The sequence below is a fragment of the Rattus rattus genome, chromosome 15 (genome assembly GCF_011064425.1).
Source record: "Rattus rattus isolate New Zealand chromosome 15, Rrattus_CSIRO_v1, whole genome shotgun sequence".
In the NCBI taxonomy this organism is placed as follows: Eukaryota; Metazoa; Chordata; class Mammalia; order Rodentia; family Muridae; genus Rattus; species Rattus rattus.
Genome location: NC_046168.1, coordinates 20,069,791 through 20,097,013, shown reverse-complemented (window position 1 = coordinate 20,097,013; position 27,223 = coordinate 20,069,791). Strand labels below are relative to the sequence as shown.

Sequence of the window (27,223 nt, the reverse complement as noted above, 5' to 3'; positions counted from 1 at the left end):
GATCTTCACTTCCCTGGGAGGAGGCACAGGAATGTTGTTTCTGTCAAGTAGACATGAGGCCTGTGTCTCTGAAAAATTCTAAGGCAGATTTCATAAGGTGTTTGTGAGGAACATTTTGCTGAAGCAGACACAGGATAGAGGGATGTTGCTGAAATAAAACAAGTCCATCCCCCAACCCCCTGTATCCTTTCTTTTCCAACCTCTGAACAAATGATAAAGGATCTCTTTTCTCTGGCGTGCCACAATCATGCATGTATTATTGTTCTGCCTGGTACCTGATCCGCATCTTTGACTTGGAGTTGGAGCTGGATGAATTCATTTGTTCAGGGACTCTCTTCCTGAAGCACTGAAGCTGCCCGTATTTTGTGCCATGAATACAAAAAATTACAAAAGATGGTTTCATATCCAATGAGGCTCCATTTCCATGTCATCGAAGGTTCTTGCTGCTTCCAACAGGCGGATTGGCTTTGGAAGCATGTGGGGACACATCATGTGATGTTTGGAGGTTATTCAATTCCTGGACTCCACATCTCAAAGTGATGGACACAGAGCTTGGCTTGCTGGGGCTATTCCTGATGGCTGTGCAATGCTTGGTCCTCTCTGGGTCCCTCCTGTCTGCTCTCCTACCTATCAAATCTTTCACTACCAAATCTGAAAAAAATTTTGAGAAAAAAATTGGCACAGTTGACAAGAAAAAAGCTTAACATCCCTGTTGTTTAAAAAAGCTAGAAGAATCGGCCTCTAAGTCCCTCTTGCAAAACTTTCACTTGAGCAGAGACTTTAAACAATATCCATTCACATTCAATCCTACAGAGGCTTTAACTACACAGGCTGTTCTGCACTAGTGAACACAGGTCAATGCTGAATTGGTCATTAAGATCTCTCAACATCAATTCCCCAAAAAAGACATAACCTTTCTACTATTCTGCTGAACTGGACTGCTGGTATATTCAAAATGGGGTGTTTGTGGAAAAATCCTTTACCAAGATGACATCAAATTCTGCAAATATGCCCTGGTAAAGGGCCTTCATAAAAGCTTCCTAAACTTTAACTGCGTCAAACCCACAGATGAACTGCCTGATTTCACCCAATGAATAATCTACAGAAGGGAGTTGAAACTAACAAAAGAAAATAAGACCTTAATGGGTATCTAAACAGGTCCCCCCCACCCCTGTATCCAAAGTTTACTTTTCCACTATCCTGTATGGATGGGGACTTCAACAACAAAACAACAGGTCATGGAAGCAGAACAACTACTCCCAAGGATGGGGTCAGGTAAACTGAAGACTTTCTAGTTTAAGAACCGTCCATTAAAAATGCTGAGGTTTGAAAAAAAATAAATTACTTTTTTTAAGAAGCTCTCTGACAAAAAGAACAAAGAAAGAATATAAAAATTGCTAATCAATTGGAAGGAAAAGAGCAACAAGACCAAGGCTGACCCTTAGGTAACATAAAAGGCAGACCTATAACTAAAAAGACATTACAAAGAAAAATTAGATCTTCAATTCTAAACAGAGACTTTTCTAAAGCTAAAAAGGGCCTTCTATAAACCCTATGAACAATCAACAGCCTCTAAGAAAACCCAGGGTCACAGGTTAGCCAAATTCTACAGACTTTTTCACTATACCCAACAAAACTCTCAATCACCATAGATGGAAAAACAAGGTCACCCTCATACCTAAACCAAAAAGCTGAAACCAAATTTAAACAATTGGTCTATTCACAATTCCAATCCTACAGAAAATACACATCAAAAACCCATCCAACCCATAGGAGGTTAACATACAATGTAATCCACAGGAAAAAAAGAAAAAAATCACAGGAGATGAATAATTCTACACTAGTGAACACACACACACACACACACACACACACACACACACAATCCAATCACCAGCAAAACATTAAAATAAAAGGAATTCTAATAAGACAACTAAGGAGATCAAGGAGATAAAAAATTGGGAAAGCTGTCAGTATTTCAGTGATATGAGTAACATTAAGATCTCTCAACATCAATGCAAAATCTCAATTCCCCTTTAATAAGAAGACATAAACTAACAGAATGAATACTAAAAAATATCAGATCCATCATTCTAAAAAAAGAAACTGCATATCAAAGAAACTCACCTCAGCAAATAATAGTAAAATGTCTTACCAAAAAGCCTCACAATGCAATTCCTATAACTTCAACCAAAAAGTTTTATACAAAAACCCAAGCAAACAGACCCAAGAAGAAATCACCATCCCTGACCTCAAGTAGCAATATAAAAAAGCGGCATAGTATTGGCAAAAAACATAAGTTTAATAAATGAAAAGACTTTCAAATACAAAATTAATCCAAGAATGCATTGTCAAAAATGGTTCTTCACCTGGATCATGAAAAGGAATCAAATAAACCCCCCTAATATCGGCTTTATCCAAAAGATCAGGAATGCAGTAAGTCTAAGAAAAAGTGGTTCAATATTCGTTGAAAAATTTCTATCAATGTAACTCCACCAATAAAATGGGATCTCCTGAAAGAAACTTTTCACTGCTAGAAATCAAAAAAACTCACCCGACAGGATCATCTCCCTACTAGATACTGAAAAAATTAAGCACCAGTAAGCCAAATAACCCAATTTAAAAATGGACAACTAAACTTTGGAAAAATGGCAAGAAATAAAGAAATTTTCAACATCTTTACCTCAAGAATGACTCTGAGAGTCTATCCTACACCTCTCAGAACGGCACATGCTGGTGAGAATGCAGAGCAAGGGAACACTCCTCCAGGGCAGGGGAGTGCAAACTTGGACTACTACTTTGAAAGATCTGGCAACTTCTCTGAAAATCAGAAATAATTATCTCAAGACTCAGCTGTACCACTCCCATGGGCATATACACAAAAGGGACACTTGCTCAACTCTGTTCATAGAAGTTTTATTTGTAATAGCCAGAAACTGGAAACAACCTAGATGTTCTTCAACCGAAGACAGGATACAGAAAATGTGGCATATCCATACAATGGAATACTATTCAGCTATTAAAAACAAAGACATCATGAAATTTGCAGACAAATAGATGGAACTTGAGAGTCTCAACAGAGTGAGGCCACCCAGACCCAGAAAGACACACATGGTATGTACTCATTTATAAGTGGACATTAGCCATAACGTGCAGGACAGCCATTATGCAATCCACAGACCCAAAAAAACTGGGTAATAAGGAGGGCCCAAGTTTGGATGTGTGAATCTCATGCAGAGGAGAAAATAAAATAATAATCAGAGGTGGCTGGAGAGAGGGAACTGGGTAGGAGAGGGGGTGAAGAGGGGTACGGGGATGTCAAACAGATGTGGGAGGAGGCCTAAGATGGTGGGCGACGCCAAAGAAAGAGCGTTTTCCAAACACAACATGATCCACACATGAACTCACAGAGACTAACAGCAGTGCCTGACGTGAAGGGAGGGAAAACATTACATCCTTCAGGAAAGTTCATTTAAGCTGAGGAAGTAAACAGCTCAATTCCTCCGGAAGACCTTCAAACTGACCAGATTCACTACAGAGTGGACTCCGTCTCTCTCTCTCTCTCTCTCTCTCTCTCTCTCTCTCTCTCTCTCTCTCTCTCTCTCTCTCTCTCTTCTTTTATGCATAGAATATAGAGGAACTTGGGTTACCCAAATTGTATCATGCCAGATATGCAAGGTTCAAAACCCCGGGAGTCTTGTTCATGCCCCTTATACAGGAACGTGATTGTTTTTCTGAGTCTGTAAACTTTCGCATGATTTTTAGGCGCTAACACATACTCCATGATGCCGCCGAACTACAATCTGCCTGACTGTCGGCTTTGTCGGAGAGTTTTGATGGCTTCTCTCTAATTTTTAAATGCACTGCCCTCTCTTGGGGTTTGAGAAGCCAAGTAGGCGCCGTGTCTACGATCTGAAGTCTCTGGAGGTCAGGGTCCCTCGCGCTGTACTTGGTTGCACCTGTGCAGCCTGCAGCTCGTTATTATTAATCAGCATGTCTCCAGCCTGGCTTGGACCCAGAACAATCCTGGACCCAGAATAACACTGACCCACGAAGACCCGCCCCCAGCAGGACCATCTTGGTGATAGCGATGCCCCTCTGTCTGAGTTGCTGCTGTAAACACGCTTCTCTCTTCAAGTAACCAATCAGTGTTGTGTCGTGACCGAATCTCTATCCTTAGAAGAAAATCAGCATACGCAATAAGGAGTTCTAAATGAGACTTCAGGGAATCTCCATAGGAACATAATCCGTGCGTTCTGTAGTCACTTGTTTCCCGTCCTAATTAGGAGACAAAACTGCATATGCACTCGTAAGTAATGAGCAGAATAGACGGCTTGAAGGACAGGAAACACGGGCGGTGAGGCAATCAGGTCCGTACGCCTCCAAAGCAGCGAGCTTGGAAATGTCAGGCAAGACTCCCCCCACCACAGGACTTGCCCTCCACCCTCTGTTCTTATCTCAGGGAGCCGAGCCAAATCCCCAGAGTCATACTTAGCAGCTGGATTTCCCAGAAGGCCAGGGGCTATTGTTTCTAATTATGTGACTCAGACTTAGAGGGAGATAAACATTTTTTAAATGGTAAAGGCAAGACCTCATCTGAGTGTGAAGCTTAGCATACTATTTAAACAGTGCTTTAAGTGGAGCATGTTTCCCTGGGAGAGTCATGGTCTCCAGAAGCTTCTTTCAAGGCCGTCAGTTCGGGTATTCACATATGCTACATTTCCTCTCTTATAGCTTATGTTCCATATTCCAAATAAAACTTAGTTTTGCATTCTGGATTATAACTTGGGGATTAATCTTAATCTTTCTACCTCAATGCTGCAAGAGACACACAGAACTGCATCTATGATCTCCAATGTGTTCATTAGCTGAAGCAATAAGGTAAGTTTGTATTTTTTAAAAAATCTATGGTAGTAGTTGGCAAGGTGGTTCCGCTGAGAAAGTGCTTGTCATGTAATCCTGGTAACCCGAGTTCCATTTCTGAAGTCACATAAGATGGAAGGAGAGAACCAAGTCCATAAAGTTGGCCTCTAACTCCAACAGGAGTACCACGGCACATACACGGTACACACACACACACACACACACACACACACACATACACATACAACAATGGTAAATTTTTAAAAATAAAGAAAATTAGCATTTTAAAGGCTAATGGAAGAAGACAAAGCAGTATAAAGGGAGAAAGAAGAAACAATAATGAAATACACTACAAAGGCAGACTGGGTGGGGCAGGAACTGTTGGGCAAGAGGAAGGGAACCAGTAAGAGAGTCTTTTACACCATCAACCCTCTCACACTTCTGGTGGCTAAATTTGGTGGTGGGAGGAGTTTCCGTGCATGGAGAGGACTACAACTGTGCGTCCTCCAACTTAAGTCAGCTCTAACACTACTTGAAGGTAGCAGCATCAGGTCCCACAGGGCAAGGGCACAGTCTCAGAAGACTTTCCCCCACTACAGATCCACTGCAAATAAGAGAAAAGTCTAATGATAAATATAGAAGGAACATCATGGCAAAACCATTTCTTTATATGCTAACCAAAAATTACTTTAAAATATGTGAACGATAGGTTGAAAACTTGATGACATACAAATGTCATGTGTGTGTGTGTATATGTGTATCTGATATGCCTATAGAAAAATTACTCATAACAAACTTATACTAAGGTCATTGTAATAGGTAAATGCAACTGTTAAGTTACTAAGAAATAATAAAATGAATCAAAGAAGATTTGGATAGAAAAAGCATAGCCCCCCACTCCCTGCTACCTGGGTTGAGGATGTTCGAGAACCAAGTTATAGCCTGACTGCATATGTTCATGGCCTGTGCCATGGTCTGAGTCCATGTTCAGGATTGAGAGGAATTTCTCACACATTGAAAATCCCAATTTATGGTCGTGGCTCAAGCCATCCTCCAGGAAGATCAACTCATGTGTACCATCCAAGTCCGTTCTTCCCATTTGGAAATATCATCATCCTAGCCGGCCCCTCCCACTTCAGACCCCAACCTCAAAGCCAGGCCTCCAGATTGTCTGAACAGCCATTATAAACTTGGAAAATAAGTCCCCCCCTCCCTTCTCTTTCCTGAGTTTGGCTGTTCTCTAAAATGGCTAAGAGAGTTTAGAAAAAACAGTTTCCTTACAGTTACTCGTTCACTGTAAAGTCTACAAGTGAATAGCCAGATAGAAGTTGGGCACAGAATGCAGAGGAAGAGACTGAGAGGTTCCCTGCTCTCTCTGGATCAGCCACCATTTTAGTATTCCCGTCCACTCAGGTATTTTTATGGAGGCTCCACCACAAAGTCATAAACACAAATCCCTAACCCTTCTCTCATTCCTGAAGATGGGGCTGTGTGTCACTGAAAGTCCCCATTTATGTTCATGGCCTGGTCTTTCTGTTCGTCTGTGCCATCCAGAGTCACCTCACTAGAACAAGAGATGCTCCCGTCTTCCAAGGGATAGAAGCTCTGTGTTGATCACTGTGTGTCAAAGAGTCGATATTAACAAGTGACATTGGTGTCCTCGCTCACTCCTCCCTATCACTGGGGAGTTAGGAGGGTTTTAGGGGCTCTCTGCTGGGAGCCACGGGCAGAGACCAGGTGGACATTTGTAATCATACGGGATAAGGAACTGGAGAAAGTGTCGTCTTAGGGTTTCCATTGCTATGGAGACACACCATGGCCAAGGCAACTCTTATGAAGGACAACATTTAATTTAATTTGGGGCCAGCTTACAGTTTCAGAGGTCGAGTCTCATCATGGTGGGAAGCATGGCAGCTTGCAGGACGACAGCTGCTGGAGGAGAGAGAGTTCTGCATCTTGATCCAAAGGCAACCAGGCGGAAACTGGCTTCCACACGGAACATAGCCTGACCTCAATGACATGAGACCTCAAAGCCCACTTCCACAGTGACACACTTCCTCCAACAAGGCCACATCTACCCAACAAGGCCACGCAGCCTAATGCCACTTCCTATGGGCCAAGCATTCAAATACATGCGTCAATGGGGGCCTTTTCTATTCTAACAACCACACATGACATGGACTCGTAGTCACTCATGAGGACTGTTCTCAGGAACAAGTTCTCATGAGCTAGGGTATCTGGTGACTCCATTGAGATCCCTTTCGTGTGTGTGTGTGTGTGTGCGTGTGTGTGTGTGTGTGTGTGTGTGTGTGTGTGTGTGTGTGTGTGTGTATGAAGCGTCTATAGTAGTAGGTTTCCATATGATTTTTCAAGAGGTCCGTACTGTTAGTTGCCCCTCCCCATCCTCCCTCCTTCACCCTTCTCTTCCACTCCATCCCTACTGAAACCCTTCTGTTCTAGTTGTCCCTTTGTCTCTCCATAACAATGCATTCTACTTCCCCTTCCTTGCTAGATACTTGTGGTTATCCATATATTAGCACACACATGAAAGGCTTGCAAGCTAATAGCCTCATAGAGAAAACATGCAATATTTGTCATTTTTGATCTGAGTGACTTCATTCAAGATGATTCTATTTTCTGGCTTCATCCATTTACCTGTGAATTCACAGGTAACATTTTCATTTTTAACACCAGAACAGTACTCCATCGTGTAAATGAACTAAAACATCTTCATTATCCATCCAACTATTGGTGGACATCTAGGCTGTTTCCAATCTCCAACTCTTATGAGTAGAGCAACAACTTACATAAATGAGCAGGTGTCTCTGTGCTAGGATGTAGAGGTCCTTGGGCATATTCAAGAGTGGTCTAGTTAGACCTTGGGGTAGATCTATTCTCAGCCTCCTGAGGAACCAGAACCCTGATGTCCACAGTGGCTGTACAAGCTTGCAAGTTTGAACTCCACCCGGCAGCACCAGATTGGCATTCCCTTTCCCCAACATCCTTGCCAGCATGAAGTGTCATTTTGTTTGTTTATTGTTTGTTTGTTTGTTTGTTTTAGATCGTAGCCATTCTGACAGGAATAAGGCAAATCTCAAGGAGTTTTTCTTTGCATATCCCTGATGACTAAGGAGGTTGGAGTTTTCTTTAAGTGTTTTTCAGCCATTTGTGTTCAGTTATTTGAGACTCTCTGTTTAGGTCTTACCCTATTTTTAATGGAATTATTTGCTTTCTTATGTTTAGGTTTTTTGTTATGTGTGTGTGTATGTGTGTGTATCACTATATAGAGCTATATCACTATATAGAGCTTGGGCATTAATCAAAGAACTCCACACCCTACTACAGAGGCTTTTGCTCATATATGTTCATTGCTGTTCTATTTATAGTAGTTGGAAATTGGAAATTCCAATTAGAAGTTGGAAATTGGAAATATATAAATATGTATGTACACACACACACACACACACACACACACACTTTCCCATTCTGTGGGCTGCAACTTTGTCTGAATGATGGTGAGTCCTTCACTGTACAGAAACCTTTCGTTAGATCCCATGTAGTAACTGCTGGTGTCAGTGCCTGCTACCAATGTCCTGTTCAGAAACTTGGTTTCTGAGCCAATGATTTGGAGCCTATCAGATTCAGAGTATCTGTTCTTAGGTTGAAGTCCATGTTGATAAATCCATGAGCATAGGAGATCACTTCATCTTTTGAAATCTTCAACTTCTTGTTTCAATGTCTTACAGTTTTTACTATGCAAGCCTTTCACTTTCTTGGTTAGAGTTGCCCAAAGATACTTTGAATATTTGAGGCTATTGTGAAAGGTATCACTTCCCTGATTTCTCTCTCAGTGCATCTGTCGTCTGTGTATAGGATAGCTGTTACATTTTGTGAGCTAACCTTGTACCCTACCACTTTGCTGAAAGCTTTTATCAGCTGACGTTTCCTAGTGGAGCCTTTGGGTCTTTTCTGTATAAAATAAACACGTCTACAAATAAAGATACTTTGACTTCTTCCTTTCCTATCTGTGTCCCCTTGATGTCCTTCAGCTGTCTTATTCCCCTAGCTAAAACTTCAAGTACTGTACTAATCAGGTATGGAGAGAGTGAATATCCTTGTCTTGTTCCTGATTTTAGTGGAAGTTCTTTGAATTTCTCTCCTGTTAGGGTGACATTGACTGCAAAGTTGTTGCAAATTGCCTTTATTGTGTTGAGGTATGTCCCTTGTGTCTCTGGTCTTTCCAGGATTTCTATCACAAAGGGTGTAGGGTTTTGTCAAAGGCCTTTAGTACATCTAATGAGATAATCATGTGGACAATCTTTCCGCCTGTTTATATGCTGAGTTTTATTTATCAACATGCATATGTCGTATCATCCCTCCATCTCTGGGATGAGGCCTACTTGACTATGCTGAATAATCTTTTTTATTATTATTATTTCCTACATGTACTCCAAACATAGTCTTTCACCACTGTGAGATTCTTCCATGAGTATGCCAGGAACTGTGGCTGTTAAAGGCTTTTCCACATGGTTGCACACGTAAAGCTGCTCTCCAGGGTGAGTTCTTTCATGAACATCCTGGCAACTGGAAGTGGTGAAGGCTTTTGCACAATGCTAACTCTGATAAGATTCCTCACCAGTGTGAGATCTTTTATGCTTGACAAGATGACAAGAACAAACAGTTTTCCAGTGTTTTACAAAGGAGGGGGGGTCTCTGCAGTGTAAATGGTTTTCTCCCGATAGATTTTTATTAATTATTTGAGAATTTCACACACACCAATCACATTCGATTCCCATTTTTCCCATGTCCACTCTCCCACTCTTGTGCTCCCCCACACCTCACCCCACACCCTACCAGAAGCCACCACAGTTTTTAAGGATGCTCTTCAATAGTTTCCTGTCCTGATCCTTTTGTGTGTGTGGAGGGGGACCGAGGAGTTGTCACAGAAGCCTTCAATATCTCTCATTCTCAATTGTGAGTCTGGAGCCATCAATAGCACTGCAAAAAAAAAAAATGTTTCCTTGCCCATAGCAACCTGTGGCTGCACAGATCATGGACTTCCGCATGGTTTTAGGCCACAGCATGGATTGTGTGTGGACTACAACATGGTTTCTGGAGGCAGCATGGATCACAGACATCAACACTGCCCCTGGAAGCAGCATGAAGCACAGAAGTCTTTCAAGGAGACCTTTTTGAAGTTGTTCCAGAGATACTGTGCCTCTGCAGGGTCATCCTCTGCAGCCGAGTCTCCCTGAGGAGCCTCATGTGTTTCTAAGACTCCTTGGAGTAGCCCCACTATCCCAAGAGTGCTGGCGGCTGCTGCCATCTTGAATTTCCTGACTAGTGTGACACCTGAATCCAGAGGAGTGGCTGAGGCTTTTCCACAATGCTTACATGTATGAGGCTCCCCTTCTGAGTGAATTCTTTGATGCCTGGAAAGATCACTAGACGGAATGAATGAACAGTTTCCCACATGTTTTACACACAAATCATTTCTCTCCCATATGAATTTTTTCCTGAAAGCTACGACAAGTGGAACTGGTGAAGGTTTTTCCAAGATGTTTACATGCGTGAGGCTTCTTCTAGGTTTCCCAGTTTAGTGGAGTACAGATTTTTAAAGGCTGTCTGAATGATTCTCTGGATTTCCATTATGTCTAGGGTAATGTCCTAAGTTTCACCTCTAACCTTATTAGTTTGTCTAAGCATTTGTCAATCTTATTGATTTTCAAAGACCCATTCATTTCGTTTATTCTTTCTGCTGTTTTTTATGTGTTTCTATTTCATTACTTCCAGCTGATTTGATTATTTCTTGCCATCTACTCGTTTGGTGGTGTTGTTCTGGTGTCCTAGAGCTTTCAGGAGGGTCACTCGCTCATTAAGATGAGGTCTCTCCAATTTTCTATGTAGCCACTTAGAACTGCCTTAACTGTGCCTCATACATTAGGGTATGTAATGCATTTATTTTCATCCAACTCTAAAAGGTTTTAATTTTCTGATTGACCCATTTTGCATTCAGCGGTGAATTGTTCAGTTTCCATGAGTTTGTATGCTTTCTGTGATGGCTGATAGCCAGTTTTAGCCTATGGCGCTCAGATAGGATGTAGGGGATTATTTCCATTGTCTTCTACCTCGTAAGGCTTGCTTTGTGTCCTTACATGTGGTCAATTTGGGGGACATTTCCACCAGCTGCTGAGAAGAAAGTATATTTTCCCTGTGTTTGGGTGAAATATTCTATGGGTGTCTACTAGGTCTGTTTGATTAATGATGTTATTTAACCCCAACATTCCTCTATTTAGTTTTTGTCTCAATGACCCAGCTATGGGGAGAGTGGGGTATTGAAGGTACCTATTATCTCTATGTGAAGGTCAGTCAGAATGCGAGTTTAGCTACAGTAATGTTTCTTTCATGAACGTGGGTCCCTTGAGTTTAGTATGTACCTTTAGAACTGCGATATCCTCTTAGTGTGAAATTTTTTTTCTTTAATGAGTATGTAGCATCCTTCCCTCTCTTCTGATTAATTTTGATTTGAACTATATTTTGACATATATTAAAATAACTACACTTACTTTTCTAATCCATTTGTTTGTAGTATGTTTTTCCATTCTCTTTACCCTGAGGTAATGTCTATTCTTGATAGTGACATGTGTTTCATGGATGCAACAGAAAGATGACTCCTAATCCTGTTAGCCTATGTCTTTTTATTGGGAAATTGAGACCACTGATAGGGAGTTATCAATAAGCAGTGTTTATTGATAGAGTGTGGATTTTCTCCATCTTGCAATTTACTGGGCTGAAATCATCTATTCCTTTTGTTTTCTGAAGTGTGATTAATCTCTTCAGACTGAAGTTCTCCTTCTAGTGTCTTCTGTGGAGCTGGAATGGTAGATGGAAATGGCTTAAATTTGGTTTTATTGTGGAATGCGTTTCTTCCTCTGTCAATTGCAATTGTGCAATAGGTTCACAGACCTTAGCACCAATATCACCACATTGGAGGCACCATTCTGACTTTAAAACACAGCATATAGACCCCCAACACCTACTAAAATGGGAATAAATACTGTAGTACTTTGAATAAGAATAGCCCACATCGGCTCATAGATCTGAATGCTTGGTCACCAGGGAGTGGCTCTGTTTGAAGGGATTAGGAAGTGTGGCCTTGTTGGAGGAACTGTGTCACTGCGAGTGGGTTTAGAGGTTTCAAAGGCCCATGCCAGGCCCACAGTCTCTCCCTGCTGCCCGGGGATCCAGATGTAGAACTCTCATCTACTTCTCCAGCTCCACGTCTGCTTGCGGGCCTTACGCTTCCGCCATGGACTAAACCTCTGAAACTGTAGCAAACCTCCAACTAAATGCTTTCTGTTATAGGAACTGCCTTGGTCATGGTGTCTGTTCACAGCAGAGAATACTAAGACAACGATGTAATCCATCAAAGACTTCGCTGTTTTAAGATCCAGGAAAGACCTTAGATGTACAAACATTGCTTTTTGGCTTCTGTATTTTTGCTCCTCAGGAACTGTTCTTGCTGACTGAAGTGTGTCAACCAGGATGCAGGTTTTTGTACATAAAAGAGAAAGAATGGTGAGGCTTTGGGTGCATGATTTGTGCAAGTTCCCCATGCAGCCACCACCAGCAAGACAGACTTTCTATTCGGCTTCAAGAGTGTGTGTTCTCTGGTGGATTAGCCCGGCTACGATTGATAGTTTTGACTGATAGAGTAGTCTGGCTGACAGCTGTGGTTTCTCAGAGTTTGCAGAACATCTGCCTAGGCTCTTTTATCTTTCAGAGTCTCCACTAAGAAGTCAGGTGTAGTCCTAGTAGGTCTGCCTTCATATGTCACTGGGTCTTTTTCCCTTACAGCTTTTAATAGTCTTTCTACTGTACATTTAGTGTTCTGATCATTTTGTGCTGAAGGGACTTTCTTTCCTGATCCAGTCTACTTGGCATCCTGTTTACTTCTTGTACCTTAATAGGCACCTCCTTCTTTAAGTTAGAGGCATTTTCTTCTATGATTTTGTCGAAACTATTTTCTGCGCCTTTGACCTGGTTTTTTTTTTCTCCTTCCTCTATTCTATTATTTATAGATTTGGTCTTTTCACAGTGTCACAGATTTCCTGGATGCTTTGTGACTAGATTTCTTTTTTGATTTAACATTTTCTTTGATGAAATTTTCTATTTCTTCTACCTTGGCTTTAAATGCCTGAGATCCTGTCTTCTATGTCTCCTATGTCCATTGGCGAGGCTTGTCGCTCAGGTTTTTCTCGGGGCCTGTTGCAATGGGGTTTCTGCTTCTGGTGGAGGCATTTTGTCTTGGCTATTCATGTTCGTGGTTTTACAGTGGGGTCTAGTCATTTGGAGTTATGATATTTGAGATGTTCCTTGATTTCAATATCTACTTTTTATCTATGTTAGGTGAGTGTTTCATTCTTTGATGGTGCTGCCCTCTCTGGATCTTAGGCACTCTATAGAGTCCCTGGTAGAGAGTGCTTCTATAGGCCACCACTTACAGAAAGAAACAGAGATGGGCTAGTAAGAAAGACTGAGAGGGTCTGCAGGAGAGTGCTAGTGGGCTAGGGTCTGCACTAAAGATGGAGTTCCTGGGAGATTTGTACGAAATATTTTTAAGGACAGCTGTTTTTAAAAGGACTATAGATTCAATTACTATAAAATACACACTCTTGAACTCTCCTGATTTTCAGATTTTTATTTATAGCACCTTCTAGATTTCCTCCTGGAATCCCTTAGGCACCTATGACTTAACGTGTCCTAAACTGAACTCCATATCTTGTTTAATATCCCATTTCATCATCTCCAATTCCACTGTCCATTCAGACGGGCAAGATGCAGACCTGCGAATAACCACGCGCACGCACGCACGCACGCACGCACGCATGCGCGCTGCAGACCTCTGCTCTTCACGGTGCCACTGTGTGAATTCAGGTCATTCTTAGGACTCTGTTCGTCCAGACTTTGCTCCTTACTGTTGAAGCCATCTTTCTGAAAGCAGGTCGGATCTTAGATACCTTTCCTCTAACACTGTCTTTCAGGGTTTTTCGTTGTTGTTGTTTGTTTGTTTTGGGTTTTTTTGTTTTGTTTTGTTTTTTGCCTACATAATCCTTAGGTAAGACTTTTATCCCACACATATATGTTTTTTTTTTTTTTTTTAACTTGAGTATTTCTTATTTACATTTCGAGTGTTATTCCCTTTCCCGGTTTCCGGGCTAACATCCCCCTAACCCCTCCCCCCTCCCCTTCTATATGGGTGTTCCCCTCCCCATCCTCCCCCCATTGCCGCCCTCCCCCCAACAATCACGTTCACTGGGGATTCAGTCTTAGCAGGACCCAGGGCTTCCCCTTCCACTGGTGCTCTTACTAGGATATTCAATGCTACCTATGAGGTCAGAGTCCAGGGTCAGTCTATGTATAGTCTTTAGGTAGTGGCTTAGTGCCTGGAAGCTCTGGTTGCTTGGCATTGTTGTTCATATGGGGTCTCAAGCCCCTTCAAGCTCTTCCAGTTCTTTCTCTGATTCCTTCAACGGGGGTCCTATTCTCAGTTCAGTGGTTTGCTGCTGGCATTCGCTTCTGTATTTGCTGTATTCTGGCTGTGTCTCTCAGGAGAGATCTACATCCGGCTCCTGTCGGCCTGCACTTCTTTGCTTCATCCATCTTGTCTAATTGGGTGGCTGTATATGTATGGGCCACATGTGGGGCAGGTTCTGAATGGGTGTTCCTTCAGTCTCTGTTTTAATCTTTGCCTCTCTCTTCCCTGCCAAGGGTATTCTTGTTCCCCTTTTAAAGAAGGAGTGAAGCATTCACATTTTGATCATCCGTCTTGAGTTCCATTTGTTCTAGGCATCTAGGGTAATTCAAGCATTTGGGCTAATAGCCACTTATCAATGAGTGCACACCATGTGTGTCTTTCTGTGATTGGGTTATCTCATTCAGGATGATATTTTCCAGTTCCATCCATTTGCCTATGAATTTCATAAAGGCATTGTTTTTGATAGCTGAGTAGTATTCCACCACACATATATGTTGATTTGTAAATAATACAAACATGTAGAACAGTATAGTCACATATTATACACATAAAAATATCACAAAATCTAACATTGGACGTCCGAAATGGAAATGAAGTAAGTCCTGTTTTGTATGCTATGTCTTGGTGCAGAGATAAGATCTGCTGCTGTCACCTAAACATGGTTGGAGGAGAATAGTGTGGGTAAATACGTTTCACAGTTTTGTAAGTTCTTATTTCCTTGCTCGAGACAGTGACATCAAATTCATGACGTTGCCTCCAATTTGAGATTCTCCAGCCTCAGGCTCCTGAGGACTGGGATGGCATGCGTACTTCACCATGCATAGCTGATTTGGGAAATCTGTATGTGATAAGGTCAGTTAACAAAGATGAGTGAGTGTGCTCAGCGCTTAGCGTGATGGCTCTGAGAACCACTAGGTGTGCTTCCCACGGGGCCAAGTCTGCAAAGGAAGGGAGGATGTGATGGGAAGAAATTGTCGATTTTTTTCAGTTTTCAAAGACGCTCCCAGAACTCAAAGGACTTTTGTGAGAATTTTCTAATGTTCATACTGTTCCCAGCACCTTCAGTCGGTTTAAATTATCTATTTATTACAGGTTGAGTTGGTCAAACTAGACGATATAATGCATAGATCTATTTAAGTGCATTTACCTAGCTGATGAATGGGAGCTTCCTTTAAGAATTAGCAGAGAATTAGGGACCCTCCCTTGATGCTGTGGGTCCCATCACTCCCTTCAGAATTCCTTGAGCTTGGTAAGTTCCTCTGCGGATCTGCACACCAACCAAGTCAGGGCCAATGTCAGTCTATGCTACTTAATGGTATTGTTTAAGTCCTCTCAACAAATCAACAAATTAGCTGAACCTCTGTCTTTAATGTGCACCGCGATAAGACAGATCTGGTAACTCAGGTCTGGAGTCCCTGCTGCTCTGAAGGCTATGGCAGGACGATTCTGAGTTCAAGACCTGCTTGAGCCACACAGGGGACTTAAAGCCAAATCGAATGACTTAGCAAGACCTGTCTCAAAACAAGACAACCAAAAGGACAAGGACTGGGGTTGGATGGTAGACCAGTTGTCTGGCATGTGCAAAGTTCCAAATGTGATCCTAGATCTGGAAACAAAGTGGGGGCAGGGAAGGTAAAAAAAAAATCAAACAGAATAAATGGTTGCCTTTGGCTAAGTCTGTTCTACACAGCATTAAAAGTTTTGTATCATCTTAATTCTTTGTATGCGAATTATTTCCAGCACATCAAAAATGATAAACACTTCTGTCACAGAATAACTTTGATCCATCGGTATACTATAAACAAAGCCTATGTTTCATAAACACATTATGTAATGAGCATGTTCCTCTTCCACCATTTGTTTATGGAGGCAGCAGGGTTGACTAATGAGTAAAGCTAGAAACTGGGGAGACGTTTAAACTGGACTTCATGACACTCTTTAGGCAACTCACAAATATCGCTCCCAGAGATCCACATGTGCTTTAGAATGGTGGATTTTTTATTGTAACTCTCAGGAACTAGGTGCTTCACACGGCACCAGGCAGTGGTCCCTGCATGCCATCAACCATCTTGGCACTGATACTGTCCATCTTAATAAGCGCCATCATACCTTGGTAATGAGCACTTTCACCTCAGGCTACTAGCCATAAGTAGTTCTCTGTCCAGGGACTAAGCCACTACCCAAAGACTATACATAGACTGACCCTGGGCTCCAAATTCATAGGTAGCAATTAATAGCCTAGTAAGGGCACCAGTGGAAGGGGAAGCCTTTGGTCCTGCCAAGACTGAACCCCCAGTGAATGGGATTGTTTCGGGGAAGGCGGTAGTGGGAGGAGGATGGGGAGGGGAACACCCATAGAGAAGGGGAGGAGGAGGGGTTAGGGGGATGTTGGCCTGGAAACCAGGAAAGGGAATAACATTTGAAATGTAAATAATAAATACCCAATTTAATAAAGATGGGGGAAAAATAAGTAGTTCTCTGGCATTATCTCCTGAGATTACAAATCATATCTAAGGCAACACTACAACTTAGCATAGACTCAAGGGGTTAGGGATCAGTCAGATGGGCTAGGCAAAAAGTCCACGACTTAATTAATAACTGTGTCTCCTTTTAGTCCCTCGTGTTAGATATTTGTAGAAATGCACATATAAGCTGTCAATGTCAGGATGATCATTTTAAAAAAAACAATTATGGGGAAAGAGTTTTATGGAGTGCAGTCACTGACATATGTGTTTAGAGATATCACAAGATTGAAATAAAAACCATGACTCAGCAGCCATCACCAAATATTGTCTTCTAACTGCACTGTATTGTAGATTTTATAGCAGACATTAGTGGCTATCTCTTATGATGTATCAAGTCTGGAAAGATATATGGGGCTAATTTAGCTGATTTAATCTTAGCCCTTCAAAGTTTTCTGAAAACCATTCTATTTTTGCCACATTGTTACCATTCCTCATTTGTCAAAGGCTCTGGTAAAAAGCTCCGTGAACATAACCAGAAAATCTTGGTCAAAAGCCTAGTTCAAACAATCATGTGGATGACTGGGGATAATTTTATCCTGATTATCCCCCTGCCCCTTTTGTTTTAAGACGTCATTCTTTATACACATACACTCATCCATGTTTTAAAAAGAAATCATGAGGGGTTGGGGATTTAGCTCAGTGGTAGAGTACTTGCCTAGCAAGCGCAAGGCCCTGAGTTTGGTCCCCAGCTCCAAAAAAAAAAAAAAAAAAAAAAAAAAAAAAAAATCATGAACATCATCAAAATTAGAGAACCATCTTGTGTTGCTGTGGCCTTGCACATTTACATGTTTAAGGTAGATAGCTATCTGGAGAACCACCATGACATTTTGTCACAGATGACCACATGACCAGTGCCTAAAGTAGATGGATCTGATGGACCTCAATTAGACTGACAAGTATTTTTCTTGCAAATATTGTATTACAACAGCACTTCATTAGCAGCCTCCCCCAACCCACCCACCCCCAAAAAAAGCCACACAGTACTACATTCACCCAACTGGGAATTCTTGTTAACCTCTGCCATCATAGCTAAACTGTCGTCAGTTTAGTTTAACCCTAACTTTCTCTAAGTAGACCACCGTGGGTGATATTACCCACAGTCACAAACGATCCAGGCTCCTACTCCTTTGCGTACACAGTTCCTTAAAGCTTGAACTTAAGAGAACGTCCTTTAAGCAATGAAACATGAGAAAGACTTGTGTAGTTTGTAGGAGAAAGCACTGAAGTTTGGTGTGCAGTTCCTCCTGCTCCCTTTCCTGGGGTGTGCTCATGGAGATGGCAAAGGAATGAAGCAGGCTAGGAAGACAAGATTTTGTTACAGCAGCATAGCCTGTCCTACCCTGAAGGACACAGTCCCTCACCAGTTCTGTTCACGCTGATCCACCCCTTCGAAACACAGCTGCTCATGGGGCCGTTACACCTGTAAGTCACATTCACATGTGAGTTGTTGACATCATTGTTGAAGACAAAGTCTAGAACAAATACCAAGGAACGGCTGGCAGATAGTTGAGATAAATCATGCTGTCTGGTCCACACGGTTGTCAGACCTCTAGACCACTAGTGGAGGGTTGCCCAACACAGGCAGCCATCTTGATTTAAAACCCTTAGAAGGCATCCATTTTATGAGAGGAAGGAGATGAATTTGGAGCACACTAACGGCTCCTCAGAAATGCAGTGGAAACGCAGAGCAAGTGTTTGGAAATGCAAACAGAGACTTGGGAAGAGGTTAAGGATGTAACTCTGGATTTGGAAGCAACCTCCACGCATTTGAAAACTGAACTCAAACATGAATTGAACGTGTGAGGCCATCGGTAGAGAGGGGAAGAGTTGATCTTAGAAACACCTCCATTTGGTGCACAGAGAGACAAAGACAGGCAAGGAATGGGAAGTCCGATGACATCCCCATCCATCCTGAGAGCTGAGAATATCGGATCTTCATTAATAAAGCCATTTACATTTAAATTTCAAGGTTTTTAATGAGGAGGCAAAATGTACATCTTCTTAACAATCCATTTACGTGCTCCAATATTAAAATAGATGACCCATCCAACAGGCAGCTGGGCATTATCTGTAATGAAAAGCAAAATGATTTTTTAATTCAATGTCTGAGAACCAATATATCATGCTTTAAAGCAGAAAATGAACTTTTGGAACAAGTATGATTTCCACTGCCCTGTGGCCAATTTTTGTTCATTTCACCAACATCTACTCGTCTTTATGTCTGGTGTACTGTGGGAATGGTCATTGTTTGTGGGGTGGCTACCTTGTTCTTACACCCCTTTTGATACTACACTCCTCCTGCGAGCATACTGGGCCACATACTGGGCTTCACATACTGGGCTTCACATACTGGGCTGCACATACTGGGCTGCACATCTGCTAGGATGACCCCAGCAGCTAATTAGCTACTACTTTCTAAACTGTGGTATGTCAGGCACTAGGATGAATTCTGGTTCATTCTCACTGGGCCTGCAATGAGCTAGCTGGTATGTCTGTTGTGGCGGTTAACATTGTCACCTTGACAAGATCGAGAATCACCTAGGAGACGTCTGTGAGTCGGAATTAACACAGGTAAGAAGATCCACCCTGAAGGTGGGTAGCACCATTCCATGGTTGTGGCTCCAGGAGGAAAAAAAAGGAGAGGGCACACAGGACAGCATTCGCTGCTCTCTGCCTCCCCACCAGCAACTGTACACTCCTGCAGCCTTTCTTTCCTTGTCGCTATGGGAAACAAACTCCTCCTGCGTTTGCTGCGTTTGCTGGCATTTTCTCAAAGCAACAAGGAAAATGAGTAATAGCAGTCCGGAGGTGTAACTTGAGGGCTGGGCAGCAAAGATGCGACAAGGGTTAGCCAGTGTCAAAGAGTGTGCGTAAACCTTGTACTTATAAAGTGTGACCCTCAGGTTTGAGGATTTAGCTCAATGGTAGAGCGCTTGCCTAGCAAGGCCCTGAGTTCGGTCCTCAGCTCCAGGGTTGGGGGGCGGAGGAGGGGGACGACAAAATACAGTGTGAGCCTTAAACAAGAGTTTATATTACACAGGAGTTCACGAGCCGCTCAGAATCTCAGCTCAATGCTGGATCCACTGAAAACAGAATTGGTTCCTAACAAGGCCACCAGCGAATCCTTCTGCGCAAGATGCTGGATGAGTGTTAAGTCAATCCTTACAAAGACTCCATTTGATGAACTCTGGGGGAGATGCATTCCTCCCCTAAGTTACCAGGGAAGGGTGGGGGCTGCAGGATAAGGCTGACCCTGCTCTCTGGGGACTAAAGGAAGGAGTCCCACAGTTTGTTTCCATGTCAGACACTTGCGAGTATTGTGAACAGCAGGGGTCGGGACCACTTCCAAAAGCAACAGATACTGAGCCTGGTATTGAGTCCAGAAAATTTCCTTAGTTCGTTTTATTAAAAACAGCTGCTGCTGTTCCAGATGGACAAGGGCCCACACCAATCAGCTTCCGGAATGAGCTTCTCCAGTCCGGAATCTATTTTCCAGCTAGAACCCGAATATCAACAGAATCAAGAAGTAGATTTGGATCCTCAATGTAGTTACTAAGTCATTAATCGCGATAAGAGGCGCTTCTTTAGTTAATATTCGTGAAAAAAAACTAATAGTCTGCCCCTCATTATCCACCAGGTCCTAGGAATGAGTGCAAATAGTTTCGGGGTGCAGTGCAGACCCCAGGCGTGGGTACTTCAGGGTGAGGCATCACCTTTGAATGCTTTCTGCAAGCCTCGCCCTCCTTGGTGCTCCTTGCTAGATCCAGCCATCAGCTATTTCCATTTCTCCCCAGGCTCTTTTCCCTGGTTCACTAGTTTAGTGGGTCTGACCCGGAGTTTCTCAGCGAACCACCTCGTCCCTGTGGGTCCCCTTCCCAGCTGGGGTCTCCACCTGCACCCTGAGCCCGAGGAGGAGGCGGCGCCAAGGGGGCTCTCCGGAGTGGACTCTGACGGTGGCAGACGGCGAGTCACGTGAGTCTGTGGAGGCGGAGCGTGGCCGGCTGAGTGGGTGGAGAAAACAAAGCCCCCAGCTGTCAGCAGAAGAAGGAGGCGACAACGCCGGAGCAGGTGAGTCAAGTACATTCAAAGCTGTACAACCCTGGCGCGCCCAGACACCCTTTGCCCTGGGTCGGTCCCTCCCAGGCCAGGCGTTGGCCGCGCCTCTCCCACCCCCGCCTTGGTCTGCTGTCTGCAGATCGCGGAGCAAGTGGATCCCGGGGTCTTCAAGCCCATCAAGAAGTTATCCAGCCTAGGGTGTGCGCGCAGTCGGGCTCCTACGGGTCGCCCCTCTCTTTGGGTGGGGGTCTAGAGCGGTACACGAGTGGAAGAGGAAGGGAGTGAGGGCTGCCACGCTGGCAGACACAAAGTGCACTGGCCGAAGGGTGAAGGCTGGGGACACCTAGGAGAAGGCGACTTGTAAGTGGGCGCCTGCAGTGCTCGGCCCCTTCTGCTGGAGGACAGGGACACCACCCGGGATAAGAGCCTCCCGAGCTGCCAGAAACTGCGCACTTTGGGGCCAGATCTAGAAGTGCCGCGCGCGCCCACCGTCTGGCATGTATTCCCGAACCCCCAAACTCCGGGGCCGCCTCTGGTGTGCCCTGTGCAGAGACAGGGGTCTCACGGCTGGGACCGATCACTCCTGGACCCGAGGCTTGGGATCCGGGTGTGTGGCGAGGACAGTGGGTTGCTCGTCTGCTCCTGAGTCGCTGGGCAGGCAGCACCCGCAGAAAGATAGAGGCGACCACTACACTGGTTTAGAGCAGCGTTCTTCAGTTTACCCTTCCAAGTGCTGCACCGAAGCCAGAAGTGATGCTACAAAGGCCTGGAAAGAGGGGTGGACTCAGAAAGACCCTCCGCTCTGAACCTGAGCCTTAGACAGCGCGGACTTCTGAAGGAGCGAAAGGGTCTGGGTCACCGCTAGAGTTACTTTGCCAAGCCAGTGTCAAAGGCGCAGCTGCAGCCTCGGGGAAAGGGGCAGCAGCCATTGGGCCAGGAGCCTTTGTCTTAACCTCCAGTCCCCTTCTGTTAGTCCTGGTTGGGCCAATGGCGCGCTGAGTAATTAATATTCCGAACATTAGTTGTCCCTTCACCTCGGCACAGACGGTCCTGCTGCCCCTCCTTTGCCCCCTACTCACAGCTGGTATTCACCACCTCCTCACCTCCAAGCCTTCCCTGGGGGAAAAAAAGAAAAGAAAAGAAAGGAAGCGATCTGGACCCACTAAGCAAAAAGATAATGCCAAAAGCACTCCAGAGGGGTCAGGGCAAAAATCAAGGGCTAAGTGAATGCCCACACCGCGCATGCCCGCGTGCGAGGAGGGAAGGAGTAGCTGGAACTTTCTTGATTAGCATAAGTATCTGCCCCGGGGCCGCGCGGTGCGAGGTGGAGGCTCTGCCCAAGCTTAGGTGCAAGAGAAGTCCAGTCTTGAGTGAGGTCTGAGGGACCTGCTTCTAATCTGAGGGGACCGCGGGGGTGCGACTTGGCGGAACAGGACGCTAGGATGAAACAGATCAGAGATCAACGGGTAATCAGAAAGGTAAAGTGGGGTGCTTCTTTTGGACGCTAGATTTTTAGCAAGCAAGGCTAGGGGGTGGGTGCTCGCCCAGGCAGCGTCCCATTTGGAAGCAACTCGCCTCGCTGTCACTTTTGTCTACCAAGCTAAACATCCGTTGCTGTTGGTCTCTGAAACAGGGTGGTCTTTGGGTAAGCGTCACAAGAAAGCTTCCTTTCCCTGGGCAAACGATGCTGCTTCGAAGCTCTAGTTTCCAAACTTGGCTTCCTCCTGGAATCACCTGTGGAGATTTGGGGAATTCCTGGTCTCTGCATCCCATACTAAACCATTTAAGTCGGATTGTCCTGGGGGTGGGTAGAGAACTCAGCATCTCTGGTATTAAACGAAACTTCCAGGTGAATCCACTGCATAGCCCGTCGAGAACCACTTTGTTAACAGCAGCATGGTTGTGAGACAAGAAGCTACTTTAACTACTTGAGTGGGTGAGAGAGAGAGAGAGGACACTGAAACTGGGGTGCCAGTGACTCACACTGCAGGGCAGGTGACTGTCATCTGGAGGCCTGGCAGGTTGTGACATCTCCCTACAACAATATTTTCCCCTTCCCTGGCTCGGGTCTGGTTATTACTGGATATTTGGAAGTTCACTGCCCATGCCTAGTGTATGCACTGTCGTTAAGGGAGACGGATAGCAACTTTCCTTCTGGCCATGACGCATGTGTAGCAGGCAGCAGGGAAACCCAGCAGAAATAAACCAGGAGCAGCCTGGTGAGTCAGCAGGCTGCGCTCCAACGCCAGCCCAGTGACTAGGAAGTCATTATGGCTTGTCCTTATTGGCTGGTACACACTCCACTCCTTTGGAAGCACATCTTAGTATCTGACCAGGATGTTTGCTTGTGAAAGCCTCTCCCTCTTCCAGCGCTCCATCCAACCTGCTTTGAATAATACTTGCTGCTGTTAGCAGGAATACCGGAGCCAACCAGACAGCCCCTCCTTTCCTTTGTGGATGTCACGTTTTTAAAGGCTCTTGGGAAATTGTAAAGTAGTTCGGGTTATCTCAGATATAAGAAATAGAGAGAAGGAGTTTGCAGTGTGTACAATTTTTTTTTTTTTTTTTAAACAGTATACACTATTTGATGCATTAGAGGCTAAATTCCATAAGCTGCTTACATAGAAATGGCTATACCCAACATTTCATACGAAATTTTGGTTGCCGTTGAACAAACCTCTGTGTGTATGTGTGTGTGTGTGTGTGTGTGTGTTGTGTGTGTGTGTGTGTGTGTGTGTGCGTGTGTGTGTCACTCGAGGGCACCTGTACACATTAGGGGTTGAACCTAGAGTGTCCTAAGCCATACACATTCCAAGCTCATAGGTGTTTAACCTATACAATTCAGACTTAGAAAGTCAAAAAAAGACAAGTTTCACATTTCTCTCATATACAAATCCTAAACTTTAACTTTTATATGTTTGTATGTATTTGGGGGATCACCAAACTAGAAAGGTGATCATGAGAGTGTAAGAAAATATGTGAAGAGAGGAAGAGAAAGTACAGTAGCCTCTGTGGACCATGAGGACAGGAGGGTCTTCTGGGGGTGTAGAGGATGCTATGGGAAGGAAGGATAGAGGTGAGAGAAGAGGACCAAAAAGAACAAAGTAGGTATGAAAATGCCACAAAGGAAACCCACTACTTTGTAGGCTAACTTTAATCTAAAAAAATCATATGCTAATTTTTTAAAAGATGACAAAAATAATCGTAAGCCAGGCTCACATCTGAAATCCTAGTACTCTGAAGGCTGATCTGGGAGGATTGCCCTGCAGTTTGAGACGAGCCTACACTTTTAGTGAGGGCCTGTCAGGAAATCATACTGATAGGCGCTGTGCTTCCCTTGTACCTGTGTACAGCAGCCATATACACAGCTTGGGCTGTGCGTTTTCTGTAGACCTTCATGTCTACAGACCTAGAGTGCAGTCACAGGCTTTGCCTTAGACATACTGCTTGTTGGTTCTCACGACGATCAGAAGGTGACAAGGTCACTGGGAAATGATACCTTCTGGGTGCAGTCAGCTTCGTTAAGTTCCACGTTCTATATTCCGGATATATAGGAGCCGAAATCCTCTCGCAGCTCTGCAATAGCTATGAAATAATAGCTAATGCCTTCGCTGAGCTGCTTTGAGCATAAACTATAACTGTTGTGGTGTTGGAATCACACTCGTGGATCAAAAGTTCATTTCACAGAAGTTCACTGTCATAGGAGCAGAGCGTGTCCAACTGTAAGTGCCTTCAGGAATTCATTAATCAACGAGTGGCTTCAGAATAGTGGGTTAATAGTTAACCTGCTTCTAGTCTCATCTGCCTACTGATCTTCTTAAAATAGAACATGAATGTAGCTTCCTGGTGAAACACTGCTTAGCGTATTCAAGGACCTGGGCTCAATGACCAGTATATACGCATGAGAACAAGTGTGTTTCCATGTATTTAAAAGTAGGAATTCTGATTTATTTTCACCGGTACTCTCCCCTCCCAAGTAAATAAAGGCTTATGGGATTTTCCAAAGGCCGATATAGTGCAAATAGATCCATTCGTGCTTTCTGAAATTTTGACTGACTTTTGGGAGCTATAAGAAATTAGGGGGTTGCAGTGCTGAGGGATTAACACAGAAGATGGGGTAGAGAGATTATAAGGAACTGGGGACTGTTTAAGGAAACAGCATCTTCCAGACACAACAGGCTAGATGTACACATGAACTCAGAGAGACTGTGGCAGCACCCACAAGACCACGTAAGGTCAAACCAGACAAAAATCCCAGCCTGAAGGAGAGGAGGTGGACACAGCCACAAAGCATTTGGAAATGACAACTGCTGGGAGGGAAAAATTCGATTTTCTTCGAGTGACACTGGATATACTAACCAGAGTCCAGGGCAGGCCTCCTGCTCAGGAGCAGTTCGCCAACACAAACGGACGCCATGTTCTTAGTTGCCTTTTTCTCTTGATTTTTGTTTGTTTGGTTGGTTTTGTTTTGTTTCCTTTCCTTTCCTTTTGGTTTGGTTTGTTTTTTCAAAACAGGTTCTCTCTGTGTAGCCCTGACTATCCTGGAAAATCTGTAGAGCAGACTTGCCTTAAACGCAGATCTGCCTGACTCCGCCTCGGGAGTGGTGGGAATAAAGGAGTGGGGCTCCATCACCAGGCTGGTGTTTGTTTGTTTGTTTGTTTGTTTGTTTGTTTTTAAGAGTGAGAGATAACATGAAGTTGGATGGAGGGAATGGGGATCTGGGAGGAGATGGGAAATGGGAAAGAATAGGATAAAAATACATTGTGTGAAATTCTCAAAACTCATAATTACTGCTGGCCAACTCTATGCCCTGGCATAAAGCTAAAAATGAACTTAAATTCACAGCTTCATATCAGTCAGTGATCCACAGGCTATGGCCCACCATCTGTTTTTGTAAGATTATTCTTTACAGCGTCTCATAATTGAAAAACATCTAAAGAAAAGCATCTAGAAAATACCAAGAAACTCAAAACTTTGGGTCCAAAATCAAGTTTCATTGGACTGTCCCCTGCCTGTATGTTTACATGTTCCCAGTGGCTTCTACCACAGTGGGAGAGTTGTGTGAAGGATGTGTTGTTTCACAGAGCCTTGAACACTTGCTGAAAGTTGACATCAAAATTTTCAGGTGGACTTCTAGTTTGTTCCAATTCAATTTACTCCAAACTAAATAAGCACTTAACACTTAAACCCCTGGTGTTTAATTTTAAACAAAACCTACTGAACCTAGGTCAGATAATCACTAAAGACAGACGATAGTATTTTTTTTCATATTTTCTTGTGTGTGTATTTACTTTGTAAGAATAGTTTATTCCTGAATAATGTAGACTCTGCTAACACAGTTAAACATGGAAGCTCAAATGATACAAGCTCAGTAAGCCCAAATGACACAATACCAGCCTGTCACAAGCCCCCCAGTAACCCCCAGTAACACGGTCTTCTCTTGCTGTGCAGTCCTGGCTGACCTAAACTCGCTGTGCAGCCAGCTTCTTACAACATGATTCTTTCTGGTCTCTGCCTCCCCGCTCTGAGATTCCAGGCGTGCACCATACCTTGACATATGTGCACTTACTGTTTCAGTGTTTGAAGGCCTAATTTTTAGATTTCTGTTCAGTTATAGATATTTTTCATCAGTAATTTATGCACTTACTTAAAGTGTGGTGGGGAAGCTTGGGGGACATGATTCGACTTTTCCGAAGTCAAATATAAACAGACAATAATGTCTACACAGCACGATTACTCGGCTGAGGCTGGCATTACATCATTAGGTCGCGCCATGTACAGTTGTTTTAGACTTTGCAAGTTGGAAAGTAGACAATACAGTGATGGTGTAGTGATCCAGGAGTTCCTGAGTCCCTCAACAGGGCTGGACTGACTGCTTCTGACTAGGATTCTAGCAGGCGTATTGAAAAGAGTAGCCGCATTGATCGGAACTTGTCTCGACATCTTGTTTCCTGATGTCCTTCAGTCAGGGGACTTCCTCCTCTGGATGACTTGTCGCTGCCACAAATGAAGAGTTTGCAAATGTGTCTCCCCATCCGGATGGCTGGAGTTCTCCTCTTTATCCCTTGCAGATCTGTCCACCTACCGTTTAGGAAACCGTGTCCCTTTCTTCTCTAAGTTCAACCAAGTGTTATTGTAAAATTTGGGGTATCTGACACGAGCCAAGTCATTTCTAAAAACAAAACTCAAAGTCATAGATGCATTTACTCCCATCTAGGGTTGCTAACAGAGCTGCTGGGC

The 27,223-nt window shown here is 43.8% G+C and overlaps 1 protein-coding gene across 2 annotated transcripts in view; it reads left to right on the top strand.

The window, feature by feature from the left end:
- The first annotated feature begins 20,922 nt into the window (after positions 1 to 20,922).
- The window catches only part of Mapre2 (microtubule associated protein RP/EB family member 2), a 142,031-nt gene continuing 135,730 nt past the window's right edge, over positions 20,923 to 27,223 (top strand). The window contains exon 1 of one of the 2 annotated variants that reach the window (XM_032886068.1): positions 20,923 to 20,994. Coding sequence is in view for 1 of the 2 variants with exons in the window: in XM_032886067.1 (XP_032741958.1) it covers positions 22,425 to 22,460 (36 nt within the window). In the remaining variant the exon portion in view is untranslated. Of the gene's footprint in view, positions 20,995 to 22,308; positions 22,461 to 27,223 lie in introns of those variants that run through there. The other variant, XM_032886067.1, reaches the window with a different exon arrangement.